The following is a 14,341-nucleotide window of genomic DNA, read 5'->3' on the forward strand; positions in this document are numbered from 1 at the left end:
AAGGGGAAGGACAAAAATGTTATGGTGGCGCTGATAGATCAAAACCCTTATTCCTCTTGATTTTTGAATAAAAACATACACTAAGCCCTCTGAGGCCGTAGATGGTTTTTGGGAAAAGCGGCTGAAAGCACTGAAAGAGAGTGCCACTCAATAACAATGCTCTCGCCTCACACAATATATTACCCTAATAATTGCTATAGATTATTTTATTTTTTTTTTCTGTTTAAATTCATTTAAAGATTACGTCATTTTGGCTCAGTGCTGCACATTGCAGGGAGCGGAGACTGAAAGTAACAATCAGCACAAACTTTTTATTAATATTCAGCGTGAGAATTGAAAATGATGTTTAGCATATATGTATGTATAATCGTCGTTGTATATATGTATGTATAACGCGTATCAAAGTGACAATTAGTTAATTTTGGTCTTGAATTGCGTTTTCAATAGGATTGTGTTGACTATAAATCGTAGCAGAAATACGAATATGATCATCGAACAGACGAAGATGAGCAGAAGAATGGCATAAACATCGAGATTGTATCGTGCCATAAAGCTAAGTTTTACAATAGGACTCCGCAGATGGTAAGCTCCTTTATGACGCATCACATACTCCGTCCAATAGATCACAGATTGGCGAGCTGTCAGCGGTCGATCCCGATAGAGATCTGAGAACTTGCGGACATTATTGCGATATACGGGATTATTGAGCACCTCTTGAATGCCCTTCTCCAGACTCTCCTTGTTGAGCGTAAGCAGATCCATACTGATTCCAAAGCCTGATGCCATCATTAGCTGTGCGTTGCCAGGCTGATCAGCAAAGACCGGCAACGCCAGCATTGGTACTCCATGGTACTGGGCCTCAGCCACGCCTCCTTTGCCAGCGTGTGTGATAAAGAGCTTGGTGTTGGGATGAGCGAGAATGTCATCCTGGGGCAGCCAGTTGTGAAAGTATATGTTGGATGCGTTGCCTGGCTTAGGCACCTGGTCATCCCACTTCCAGATGACACGAAGGTGCTGGTGGGACAGCACTTGGTAGATGGTTTCTAGGAGTTGAGGCTCGAAGAATGTGAGCTTGATATTGGTGCCTAGGCTAAAGAAGATCGCTCCGTCAGTAGCGTTGTCCAGAAAGTATGCAAGCTCTTGGGGCAAGGAATCAGGCTGTTCCTTGATCTGTATTCCTCCAATCTCAATGGACTGCGGCACTGTGGGACGCACAGGACCTTCGCTTTGCGAATGATAATTGTAGAAGAGCAGGGAGACTTTTTCCTTTGCCTCATCATAGCTGATCATACTTGAATCATTGCCAAAAGCGTGTCTAATATGAAAAATCAAAATTTTAGATGAAATCATTTTGATAATTAATATTTCTTACTTGTACAAGAACGTCATAACAAAGTCGTTGCCAATGCTAAAAATCTTCAACATTGTCCAGCTAAAAAGGTTGTGCATACGCCACCATAGCCCTGTTGATTGCGTTGTTGTTTCTGTTACAAAGCTGACGATGGGCACATAGGAAGGATCGTAGACGTTGCCAACGGTATCGTCGACAAATGCTAGAGGTAAGCCAACCCAACTAAGGATTGCCGGTACTTGCAGCTTCGCAGCAATGCCCAATTGAAAGTCATTGAATAAATAGCCGAGCACCAAGAGATCATAATTAACATGGGGATTTTCATAAATATCTTTTACTTGAGAATGCAGCACAAAGTCATACTGTATGCCCAAGATACTGTAGATCAATGTTAATGTATTAAAGATGGCTTGAATGAAGTGTGACTTCCTTTTCATTGAGTTCTCTACAAACTCATTCACTCCTCTCATGCGTTCTTCACTTGCTGGCGCCAAGATTAATGTAATGTTGTCATGTGGCGCTAGTTTGGGTTTACAATTTGTCACTATTGTTACATTATGTCCTTGATCTGCCAGTGATTTCATGATCGACATGTGTACAAGCAAATGCGATGGACTAAAGGTGCTGAATAATCCCAGAATATTGGCTCCCCAAACGGGAGACAAGAAGACGAACACAGAAAGTGACAGCAGCAATTTATTCACCATTTCAAAAGTCGCGCAATACTCAACTGAACTACAAATTCACATAGGCAAGCTCAATGAGTGGCGTCGAGAGCGAAAAGTTTAGTGCATTGGCCTTTCATGATTGTAAAATGAATTTAAATAACTTAATACTATTTTAAGTAACAAGTTAGGCAATTCAATTTCAATTATGAATGGCAGAGTTCAAAGTGGATTTTTAGTATGCACACGCGTCTGTTTATGCTTCAATTATTGTTAAACTTGTCAAGATCACAATGTCAATGATATTCTAAATGCTGTTCAATGAATTCTATTCATATTTCATTGCTTATTGAGCAAACTCGCGATTGAAAGATAATTACACTAACAAAATATTCATGTAGCGAAACTTAACCATAAGCTTTTCGCTCTGTAAATTATAAGACTTTGAAATGTAAAAGATCATGTAAGCTCACTTTGTATAATGGATAACATGCTCAACAAAGGCGAGACAATCTCACAAGTAATAATATGGTATGTGAGTGATGTAGATCACAAGTATTATGAAAAATATCAAAAGGTAATAATTACTATTATAATCATGATAGGAAATGAAATTAACGGAACATGATTAAAGACCAGTCATATTGTTCGTGTATTGGGGTAGGTTTAAAAAAAAACCTAAAAATACTACAGCTGTTGTTATGAGTTGTTATGATAATAATTGTATATATACTAGTAAACATATAACTGTACATTTGTATACGTGTTTATTATACTAATATCGTCATATACTATGTTTAATTAAATTCTTTGTGTTTTTTTGTAGCCTCAATTGTTTACTGTAGGTAGACAATAGATACTATACAGAGACAATGACAGGCAGATAGAAAGAGTCAGTCGGTGTATTAAAAACTTGTTTGATACATATATGTACTTATATAAAATTTGTGTCTTGTCATCATTCTATATATATATATAATATATCTCGAATTGTAATCTTCCAAATACTCTACTATACTCGTGCAATACCCAACATATCGTATGCGTAATATTGTTTATAGCAATTGGATTACGTAATTACCTAACCAATTAATTTCGCTTGACCTTGGCTTTGGTTTGCTGACGTGCTCGAAGAGTTTTGATCACTAATCGTAGCACTATTAGGAAAATTATAAAAGCGCTCAACAAAATCAGTAGAATAATGGCATAAACATCGAGATTGTATCGTGCCACAAAGCCAAGTTTTACAATAGGACTCTGCAGATGGTAAGCTCCTTTATGACGCATCACATACTCCGTCCAGTAGATCACAGATTGGCGAGCTGTCAGCGGTCGATCGCGATAGAGATCCGAGAACTTGCGGACATTATTGCGATACACGGGGTTTTGCAGGACTTCCTGGATGCCGTTCTCCAAGCTCTCCTCGGTGAGCCTGAGAAGATCCATGCTGATGCCAAAGCCTGACGCCACCATTAGTTGAGCGTTGCCGGGCTGATCTCCAAAGACAGGTAACGCCAGCATTGGCACAGCGTGGTACTGGGCCTCAGCGACGCCTCCTTTGCCAGCGTGTGTGATAAAAAGCTTGGTATTGGGATGCGCTAGTATGTCATCCTGAGGCAGCCAGTTGTGGAAGTATATGTTAGATGCGTTGCCTGGCTTGGGTTCCTGGTCATCCCACTTCCAGATGACACGCAATGGCTGACGAGAGAGCACTTGGTAGATCGTTTCAATGAGTTGGGGATCAAAGTACTTGAGCTTGACATTGGTGCCCAGGCTGAAGAAGATCGTTCCATCAGTTGCGTTGTTGAGGAACCCGGCAAGATCTAGTGGCAAGGGATCAGGCTTTTCCTTGATTTGTATTCCTCCAATCTCAATGGACTGCGGCACTGTGGGACGCACAGGACCTTCACTATGTGAATGGTAATTATAGAAGAGCAATGAGACTCGCTGTTTCACCTCATCGTAACTGGGCATGCTAGAGTCATTGCCAAAGGCCTGCCTGAAATTCAAGACAGGGAAATCAGATTAATTTGAAGAGATTTTATTTACTGTGTAAATTACGTACTCGTAGAAGGCATTCATTTTGTACTCCACTCCCAAGCCTAACGCTTTGAATACAAGCCAGCTCCCAAAGTTGCGTATACGCCATGAGAAGCTGTGTGTTGGATTTTCTGGGTCGGCCGCCATGGTTATGCTTGGCACATAGGAAGGATCGTAGATGTTTCCAACGCTGTCGTCGACAAATGTGAAGGGTACGCCAACCCAGCTTATGATTGCTGGCACATCTAATTTGGCAGCAATGCCCAACTGGAATTCGTTCATCAGGTAGCCAAGAATTAGCAGATCATACTTGACCTGCGGATTCTCATAGATGGCTTTCACTTTAGGATCTACCACGAAGTCATATCCAATGCCTAACATGGAACCTGAATTTGTCAGAGAATTTATCATGGCTTGCACCATGTGGAGTTTCTCCTTTGATGATTTCTCCATGTACTCGTTCATGCCCTTAAGACGCTCTTCAGACGCCGGCGCATGAATAAAAGTCATATTCTCGTGCGGCGCTATTTTCGGTTTCAATGTTGTCACTATGGTTAAGTTGTGTCCTTGATCTGCCAGCGTCTTCATCATTGACATGTGCACAATTAAATGCGAAGGACTGAAGGTGCTGAATAATGCCAGAATATTGGCACTCCAAACCGGCGTCGCCACAAAGGCGAGCACAAACAGCAACGTTAGCGATTTGTTCACCATTTCAATTACAATTGAATGTGAACGGTTAATTTCACGACAATCAACTGAGCTCCGATGTGATGGAGCAACTGAATTTATTGTCTCTGAGAGAGCAGATATGAGTGCGATAGCCTCTCTGTATAAACAAAGTTGCTGCGGCGAGATGACGCCGCAATTTTGATCATAAACTGGTAGAACTTATAATTTCTTTGCCACGCGATTGATAAGCAATACTACGAGTATGCCAAGATAACCCCTTGCTTTGAAATGATCGCCTTAAATATACCCAAATACATGTTGGTAGTTATTCATCCGAACCTATTAAACTTTACAGGTTAATAGTCACTTTGATGTTATCGCAATTAAGTGTTGTAATACAAAACGAGTATATACTGTTGAAGTTTCTTACTCTTAATATTGATGCCGTTCCTTTCCATCTGTTTCAAGCACGGCAATATTGTCAATATACCCTTTTCGATTATTAGCACTAAGTAAACTTAAATAAGACCTTGTGATAAGCTGAGAGCACTGGCTAGACACGATTTGCAGAGGTCATTGAATACCTGCAATCATTTAGCTTCCTAATGTTGTGACGTATACTTGAAGATAAATGTAGTATTGAGAAACCTGCATCATAATGATTTACCGAAAATGAGAAGCAAACCTGATTGAATTGTGTTAGTAGTTTGATGCAATTTAAAACGTATAACAAAAGCTTTATAGAGCAATGTCGTCGCCCAGAGGAAAATTGCAACTCACTTGACCAATCATAGATTGCTAGACAACCTCAACATGAACATGAAGATGACGTGACATATATCAACAAATGTCACCCTTTAATCCAAAAAGTGTCAAGAAATTTTCATGATATTTCCTTGGAATTGCTACTTAAAGCACCTGAAATACCAGGCGATCATAATAAATTAGTAAGTGAATTCTCCCTGCAGTAATTTAGAACACTCTGATCTGTTCATATGGGAACCACGTTGTGCAATTGACTTCCAGCATTATTGCTAGCTGCTGATTTATGTTCTCCTGGTATTTTGCTTAATGATTTGACACTTTTTTTCTGTCCGCGACGACTAAAATTGTCCAAGAACAACTATCTAAGCAATGAGCTTTCATTTAACCTCTTTTTAAATTTATATTAAAAACGTACTTAATACTCCACCGCAATATTCGATTGCATACTTTTAGGGGCATGCGTGCAAATTATAAAAACAAAATGAAAATCAGTCATAGTTGCCAATATCAATACAAACTCTATTGATTGACATCGAAAACACATCTTCTGGATCCAAGGGAAATATGGGAAATTTTCAAATTACAATATAACACGATAGTTACAAACACGATTTGAATGCTTTTGGAAAACGTGCATAAATATTATTTTATCCTTCACTCACCTTTTTCTTTAGGTTGAGTGACAAAAATCAAACGCCATTTTCTTATTATATTGTTTTTTTTTATTTATTCAATTAATACTCCTTAAAGCAGAGTGTTCTCCTAAAATTAAATACTGTATTCAAATTAGTTAATTAAATTAGTTGATTTTATTTTTTGTTTTTAATTTTTAGTAACAAGTTTAAAATGAACAACAATGAACTTATCTAAATATGGCATTAAATAACATTACGAGTTGGCTTACAACTTAATTTCTTTTTTTTTATAGATAAGCTTATCTATTGCTTCTTCACCTTCTTGCTCGATTTCTTCGATTTGCTAGCTAGCTTGCGGACGATAAAGCGAACAATGACGAAATTGAGAAGGAGAAGAAGAGTTAATACTGTCGCCACCAGAATATAGATATCTATATTTAAGTATTCCACCCAATTCAAGTGCACCGATGGACTCTGCAAGTGGGGAGCACCGTGATGCCTCAGCACATAGTTGGTCCAGTAGAGCACCGTCTGGCGGGCACTTAGTGGCCTGTCCCGATACAATTGCGAGAATCCTCCAATTGCCTTTTTGTACTTCTCATTGCCAAGCACTTCATTGATGCTTGCGCTGAAGTTTTCCTCGGTGAGTTGCAGCAGATCTTGGGCAATGCCATAGCCAGACTTTTGCATGTTATCCGCATTCGCTGGCTGATCCCCAAAGATGGGCAGCGCCACCATTGGCACGCCATGGTATTGCGCCTCAGTGATGCCTCCTTTGCCGGCGTGGGTGATAAACAGCTTTATCTTGGGATGGGCGAGAATATCGTCCTGTGGCAGCCACTTCTTGTAGAGAATATTTGCAGATTTGCCAGGTGTGTTGTCCAAATCCTCCCACTTCCAGACCACGCGTTGCTTCAACGAGGAAAGCACCTTGAACATGGATTGCACTAGCTCGGGTTTCACTACCGAACTCTTGATGTTCGAACCAAGAGAGAGTAAAACACCGCCATGCTCTGCGCCATCCAAAAACTGAGCAATATCCTCGGGCAAGGGATCAGGCTTTTCCTTGATCTGAATGCCGCCAATTTCTGCATGTGCCGGCACAAGAGGACGGATTGGTCCTTCGCTGATCAGATGACAGTTGGTAAAGACCATCGAGATGTTGCGTCTTAATTGTTCAATGGACGGCAAGTTGGGTTCGTTGCCAAAGAGCTGCTTATAATGACGTTCAGCGCGTTGATTGAAGATGACGCCAATAACACGGAAAAATATGTTCTTCACGAAATTCTCCAGACGTTTACCGAATGCTACCTTCTCGCCCCGTTTCATAACGGTGCCTAAAATGGGCACATATGAAATCTCACTGGGATTTCCGACATATTCGTCGACGACAAACATGGGAGCCGACATCCAGGCAACAATTACTGGGACCTGTAGTTTATGGGCCACGCCCAGTTGGAAGTCGTTCATAAAGAATCCCATGAACATCAAATCGAATTTGGTTTCGTAAATGCGTTGAAAACGTGGATCCGTAAGTAAATCCACCTGTGACTCAACCATAGCACTCATGCCGTTCAGCAGACGGATCATGGTGTCGTATATGGAGTTCTTTTGGTTAGCCATCTCAGTCATTTGATTCTCCATAATGGCCTCCTTTTCATCCGAAGGTGGCACCACAATCAAATGGATCGATTTGTGCATCACTTTGGGCTTCATCATCGACACGACGGTGATATTGTGTCCCTCCTCGGCAAGTGCCTTCATCATGGACATGTGTAGTATCAAATGCGATTGACTGTGACTGCTAAACAGACCCAGAATATTAGCACCGTAAGTGGCGGGTGTCACTGCCAACAGTAAAACGAATAGAAACCGAAAGCCACCCATGTTGTTTGGCTAGTTAACGACTGTTTCACGCGACGTTTAATTGCCAACTGCTCGAACGTTTATGATCAATATGCGAAAGCAGCGAATCTATTTATATAACCGGTCTCTTATCGATCGTTATGGGCGCTCGCTTATCAGCCATATATCCGACTGTCTGCTACCGCGTAATCACGAAACTGTTATACAAGTGTCCAGATGTTAAAAATTTCTAGATAAGCACATTTTTAGTTGGTATGTCGCTGGGAGACTTGTGATGTCAACGCTGAACTGAAATCCGTTTTTGAGATTATAAAATTATTTTTATTGATTAGGTATGTTGAAATTCTAGGGTACATTGAATAACACACTAACAAGTACTCATTTGTGTCGCGTCACAATGATGCAGCAGAAAACTTCATTCTCTCTCCGAAAGCAAGTTTCCTTAATTATGTTTTTTGTTGTTTAAGCTCTCTCTTTGTGAATCATTCATCGGTTGTATGATGTAACAATTTAGTACATTTTGTTTGTTCAAATAACATGGGAAGAGAAACTTCCAGAGCAGCGTAAACTGAGTGCAAAACTCTTGTCTCTTATCATACATAAAGAGTAATCACTTTTTTGTTGATAGCAAATAAAAGAGAGATTGTGTAGCATTAAACTGGTTATAAATTTATACACACACTCTGTATTTATAAACACTTAAGAGCCCAATGACCAATCATAAACCCTGTTTATTTAAAGACTCTTGTTACTGCCTGGAGCAATGGGGTTTACTTCAGTGCGTAGCAGCTGTTGATTTTGACCCTTGATGTGACCCCAGTGATTAATTTCCCTCAGCTCACACTTGAACTCCCTGAGGGTCTGTTGTAGCTCCGGATAAAGCTGCTTAAGCACGCCATGATCCAAAGTGGGGAACATATGATGCAGTGCATGCTCGCCAAAGTGTGTGAGCACCAAAAGATCTGACCACTTGATGTCCCCGCGATCGATGATCGTGTCCAGCTGAAAGAGTCCCCAATCGCGATCAGGACGAGTTGCGTCGCCATCATGGTAGATGCGTGGATCATGATGCGCCGCTGTTAGACCAATGAAGCCAAACAGGAAGCTGCATATGGCCACAATAGTGAGCCATCTGGCGAGCACAGCTCCCAGGCTCAAGTTGGTGGACAAAAAGAGGAAACTGGGCAAAACGAAAGCCAAGAGATCATGCCAGTACATCACATTGCGTTTGCACAGCGAGATGATCAATCTGTGGTATGAAGAAATAGGAATTAGAATAGAAGATATACAAAATAGCATAACCTACTAACCGCTGTATAATCTGCACGAAACACAGCGCCGTGTAAACAATGGGAGAGATCAGAATGGAGATGATGCGATGCAGTTTGCTGGCATATTCTTTGCTGGGCACAAAGCAGAGGAGGGGCTCAAAGAGAGACATCTCGAGATCATGCAGCGAATTGGGATAAACATGATGGGAGAGCGCATGTGAGACGCGCCAACTGTTGAAGTTCATCAAAGAAAGATTAAAGAAATACATGCGCCAGTTGTCACGTTGATGGAAGTAATTGTGAGACGAGGTCGCCAGCCAGCAAAGCGATAATCCAGCAAAGGCACTTAACACCAGCGAATCCAGTACTGCAGCCGCCCAGCTGAACAGGAAAACAGCGAACAAAATACCAGTGTGAAGGAGCTAGAAGAAAATATATTTCAATTTTTGCAATGCAAATTTAAATTTTGTTGTCGACTATAAAAATTTAGTAGTACAAGCTGAAGGTCTAAGTTGAGCTAGCATATATTATTGAACTATTGAATTGAATTCCAAGAAAGAACAAAGTTCGCAATTCTTACTGAATCGTCGTACTTCCTTATATCAAGTTTAAAATCTCAATTCAATGATTAACAGTGATAAGACTCAACCTTGGCCTTAAAAAAAGAGTAACAGTATATTTATCTTAGGCAATCTAATAATCTGTATTAAAAAAATTAGTACTTTTCAATGCTAATCAAATATATTAATAAAGTGAAACCTCAACTAGTTTAAAGAATTTAGCATAATACATTCGTCTGTACATCTGCGTTACCTTAATCCATATCATCGCTAAAGTAAATACTTACATCGGTCTTCCGCGATGGTTGATAGTTGAGGGAGTGCAGCTTCTGCCTCACTCGCCGCTTCAACACTTTGTAGAAACCATCTTCGTGCAGCGTAAACTTGTAGTTCCTAGGCTTCGAAGCCGGACGCACCTCAAATTTGCTTAGCATGCGTGCGGCATGCTCCTCAATGTGATGCGACTCAAAGGGCTCGGTGATATCGGTGCCCTTGGTGGCTTCAATCCAAAAGGCGCCGCCCGGATGTCGTTTGGCAAAGTCCGACAAATCATAGAGTTTATCTTTGATGCGCCACAGTCCCTCGGCCTCATCGTCTTCATGTTTACCCTCCAGCCAGCTGAAAGCGTATACAAGTGGTTACAAATATTTGCGAGTTGGCTGCTCTTAACTGACCTCTCATTGCTAATGAGTATGCTCCGGCGATAGGTTGGATAAGTTCGCGATATGCCCGACACTCGCCACTCTTCCAACTCCACATTGGGTGCCATCGTTAATAAAATTGCTATCAATTAACCCTATTAATCGCTGAGCTTTAATTGCCCATAAGCTGTGTACATTCGAAGTCCAAAGCCAAATCCGAAAATAGACACTGTCGACCACTTGAGAGATATGTGGAGCCCAAATCCGTTGGCCCAGCTGCTTTGTTTACGTGTGGCGCACTAAAGTCACAACTGAAGCGACGCTTCGCTTGTGCATTGTTGTTATTAAATGCGATTAATTACGAGCGTGAAAGCTTTTCATGTTCGTATCAAAACACTAGAAGCTTTCGAGCTTTTCATTGTGATCGCATTTCAGTACTCAATCGTGCCTTTATCATGCTCCGACACCCCAGACATGTAGTGAACAAACTGAAAATGGGCCACAGTGAAACCACAGCTGAAATGCACTTAAAACACGAGACGAATCTTTTATGGATGCGTAAATAAAACAAACTAGTTTTCATCAGACAGGAAAAGCTTTCATTTTCTGACCTTAAAATCTGAACTATTACTGCTCGTAATTGTTACGCATTAAATAGACTTTAGAGCTCTATTAAAACTACAGCGTGGCAGAGGTCACAATTGCAATTCAAATGAGTCTTATCACATTCAAACTCATTCAAGAGAATTCACAAGTAAATGGGTGCCCAACAGTAGCACAGCTGTATCAAAATTGAGTAGGCAAATGGTCTTCAAATAACCTTCAGTAAATGGATCCCAATGCTGTTCTAAAAAAGTCCCCTTATGTGGTCACACTTATAAACATAAATATGATAACAGTATATGCCACCATACAACATCGTCAGACAGCAAATGTTATCTTGTCAAGACAAGCTAATCTAACAAGCTCCTTAATACCCTTTCCAGTTCCTGATAATATGGTATAAACGAGGTTCCATTTTAAAAAATGTTTTTTGAATATTTATATTACGAATTTACTTAATATTTTTATATTATTATGATGATTACATTTATTTGAAGATTTAATCCTAATAATTATTTGGCATGACTCTTAAAAAAGAAAAGTTCTTTTAGATTAACCCATTATAAATCGACCAACTAGTCGTATACATTTTATTTGAATACCCTTCCACTTAATAAGTATTTGAATAAATCTAATGAGTGTTGATAATCCATAAACCAATTTCACTTGAGGTAATCACTTTTCATAATCATGAAATGAAATACTAAAATATAAATAGCTGCCTTCGCATCACTACCCTATATTATTGGTTTTTGTGACAAGTGTTCATTGTTGACCGCCAAGGTTTGACCCTCGGAAACTTTTTGGTAGCTGCTTATCAGCCACACACCCCCCTTGTAAGCACCATAGTGGGCGTCTCTGTTTCTGGTAGTCGAAGTGATACGATACCACGAGAACGCGAGACACGTGCGATAACATAACTTTGTCTGGGATCGATTCACTTTGCTGGGTTTCTGCCACTGGGACCAAGTGGACAGATGCGACTGGCTGGACAGACTGAGCTGATAGGGCGGCTCGTCTTTGTTATCAACGTGGAAATGTTTTTATTTATTTATGTGAATATTATGTGAGATTTCAGATTTATTAAAATAGTTGAGACTGCGCGATTTGCAGGTCAGTTCGACTCGGAGTTAGCTCCAGTTAGGATCGCCTAGTGTTTCTCTTGCTCTATAATTTGGAAGGATGGTGATTGAAAAGTGGAAGGAGTGTGGCATTGCCACCAAATTTCCCACTTACCGCAACTCGCCGCTGGTGACGGTGCACAGCTGGCAGAAGGGCAAGCGACAGGATGACGAGGCCGAAGGATTGTGGCGCATACACGATGGCATCTATGACTTTACGGAGTTTATTGATAAACATCCCGGTGGTCCCTTTTGGATACGTGAAACCAAGGGCACGGACATCACCGAGGCGTTTGAGGCTCACCATTTGACCTCCACGCCAGAGAAGATGATCAGCAAGTACAAGGTGCGGGATGCTGCAAAGCCAAGGATCTACACGCTAACGCTGCACGAGGATGGCTTCTACAAGACGCTGAAGGAACGTGTGAAGCAGCAGCTCAAGACCATTGACAAGCGTCCAAAGCGCAAGAGCGATGTGAGTAAAATACAAATAAAACCGAAACTGATTAACTGATAAACTGAATTGTTAGCTAATCCATCTGGGCATCTTGCTGTCCACTTACCTCTTCGCTGTGGCCAGCGTCAAGTACAACAGTCTGTTGGCTTTGGTTCTGGCTGGCGTGGCGCTCTGCTGGACGGTGATTGTGTCTCACAACTATTTCCATCGTCGCGACAACTGGCAGATGTACACCTTCAATCTGGGCCTGATGAACTTCTGCGCATGGCGTATCTCACATGCCATGTCACATCACATCTATCCGAATTCCTACTACGATCTGGAGCTGAGCATGTTTGAACCGTTGCTCTGCTGGGTGCCCAATCCACACATCAAGAGCAAAGCATTGCGCTATGTCTCGTGGATCACAGAGCCACTGGCCTATGCCATTGCCTTCTTCCTGCAAGTGCTCACGCGGTAAGTAGCTGAACAGCAGCCAAATAATCTTGATCAGTCAATCAAAACTCACACAATCAACACAAATATGTATTCGTTTAGCATCTACTACTCGTTGCGTCACACGAATATTATGTATTGGCACGATCTTTTGCCCCTCACAATACCGCTAGTCATGTATTTGGGATCGTCTGGATCGGCGGGCTTGTTGTTCTGTGTGCGCCAATGGCTGGCGATGACGTCGATTGCCAGCTTTTCGTTTTGTGTAATCGGCTTGAATGCCGCTCATCATGACCCAGAGATCTATCACGAGGGCGACAAGAACCGTGAGGATCGCGATTGGGGCTTGTTCCAGGTGGACACTATTATCGATCGCGGCGACTTGAAGTGGTCACAGTTCCTGGTGCTCACACACTTTGGTGATCATGTGCTGCATCATTTGTTCCCCACACTCGATCATGGCCTGCTCCCTGCTCTCTATCCGGTGCTCTACGAGACGCTGGATCAATTCAAGGGTGAACTGCGCGAATGCAATCACATCGAACACATGATTGGCCAGCACAAGCAACTCCTGCGCATACATTCCAATCCTAGAGCTCCGGGTGAGGGCAAATAATTTAGCTTTAAAACTACAGCTCTATATTATAGCAAACTTTTGTATATAACAGAAATAAATATTTCATTTTTAGCAAAACATTATTTTAATAAAACACAATTTCTTTTTTAAATTGATTTACATTTATTTTGTTCCTTTTTTGTATACTTTTTTAATGTAGTTTTGATCTTTTCTTATAATGTGTTGATAAAATAAAAAATATTAACATAAGCATAAGCGCCATGTGATGCGAGTGTGTATGCTGTCTGTCTGTAGGTCTATATTCGATCTATTCGTACTGGTGTTCGGATATACAATAGTTTATATAAGACACACAATTCGATAACTAGATTATATTCAGGTGCGACATTTCCTCCCGGACACTTCACAGTGGACCTATTTGACGGGGCTCATATTTGTTGATGTTGTAATGCATGGTTTTTCATTGTTGAATGCGTTTTTTGTGTGTTTGTTTAGAAAGTTGTATAAAAATATATAAATACAATAACAGGACGTGAGAAGTGTCCCAAAGCAAATGTCGCGCTTACAAAGCTGCCACCAACTCCCTCACAAGAAACTTATGTATGTCGATCGTTGTAGTATTCTTGTCGATGTTTCTTGATCTTATTGCTATCGGGCATAACACCAACATTGTTTTGATTGG

The 14,341-nt window shown here is 41.0% G+C and overlaps 5 protein-coding genes across 5 annotated transcripts; 1 reads left to right on the forward strand and 4 right to left on the reverse strand.

Moving 5' to 3' along the window:
* Positions 1–258: 258 nt before the first annotated feature.
* LOC132790180 (UDP-glycosyltransferase UGT5-like) lies at positions 259–2,560 on the reverse strand. The gene is made up of 2 exons (XM_060798641.1): positions 1,373–2,560; positions 259–1,315 (listed from the first exon to the last, which is right to left on the reverse strand). The coding sequence occupies exons 1-2, from the start codon at positions 2,056–2,058 to the stop codon at positions 412–414; spliced, it is 1,590 nt and encodes a 529-aa protein (XP_060654624.1). The 5' UTR covers positions 2,059–2,560; the 3' UTR covers positions 259–411.
* Positions 2,561–2,798: 238 nt separating this feature from the next.
* Positions 2,799–4,819, reverse strand: LOC132790173 (UDP-glycosyltransferase UGT5-like). Its single transcript, XM_060798631.1, has 2 exons — positions 4,082–4,819; positions 2,799–4,015 (listed from the first exon to the last, which is right to left on the reverse strand). The coding sequence occupies exons 1-2, from the start codon at positions 4,768–4,770 to the stop codon at positions 3,106–3,108; spliced, it is 1,599 nt and encodes a 532-aa protein (XP_060654614.1). The 5' UTR covers positions 4,771–4,819; the 3' UTR covers positions 2,799–3,105.
* A 1,440-nt stretch (positions 4,820–6,259) lies between these two features.
* Positions 6,260–8,085, reverse strand: LOC132795353 (UDP-glucosyltransferase 2). The gene has a single exon (XM_060806022.1). The coding sequence runs from the start codon at positions 8,013–8,015 to the stop codon at positions 6,432–6,434; it is 1,584 nt and encodes a 527-aa protein (XP_060662005.1). The 5' UTR covers positions 8,016–8,085; the 3' UTR covers positions 6,260–6,431.
* Positions 8,086–8,647: 562 nt separating this feature from the next.
* Positions 8,648–10,793, reverse strand: LOC132795360 (cytochrome b5-related protein). Its single transcript, XM_060806034.1, has 4 exons — positions 10,500–10,793; positions 10,113–10,443; positions 9,305–9,687; positions 8,648–9,243 (listed from the first exon to the last, which is right to left on the reverse strand). The coding sequence occupies exons 1-4, from the start codon at positions 10,592–10,594 to the stop codon at positions 8,730–8,732; spliced, it is 1,323 nt and encodes a 440-aa protein (XP_060662017.1). The 5' UTR covers positions 10,595–10,793; the 3' UTR covers positions 8,648–8,729.
* A 1,380-nt stretch (positions 10,794–12,173) lies between these two features.
* Positions 12,174–14,340, forward strand: LOC132798027 (cytochrome b5-related protein). The gene is made up of 3 exons (XM_060809756.1): positions 12,174–12,665; positions 12,721–13,103; positions 13,185–14,340. The coding sequence occupies exons 1-3, from the start codon at positions 12,252–12,254 to the stop codon at positions 13,696–13,698; spliced, it is 1,311 nt and encodes a 436-aa protein (XP_060665739.1). The 5' UTR covers positions 12,174–12,251; the 3' UTR covers positions 13,699–14,340.
* The last annotated feature ends 1 nt before the right edge of the window (position 14,341 follows it).

Source organism: Drosophila nasuta, chromosome 2L (assembly GCF_023558535.2).
Source record: "Drosophila nasuta strain 15112-1781.00 chromosome 2L, ASM2355853v1, whole genome shotgun sequence".
NCBI classification, from domain to species: Eukaryota; Metazoa; Arthropoda; class Insecta; order Diptera; family Drosophilidae; genus Drosophila; species Drosophila nasuta.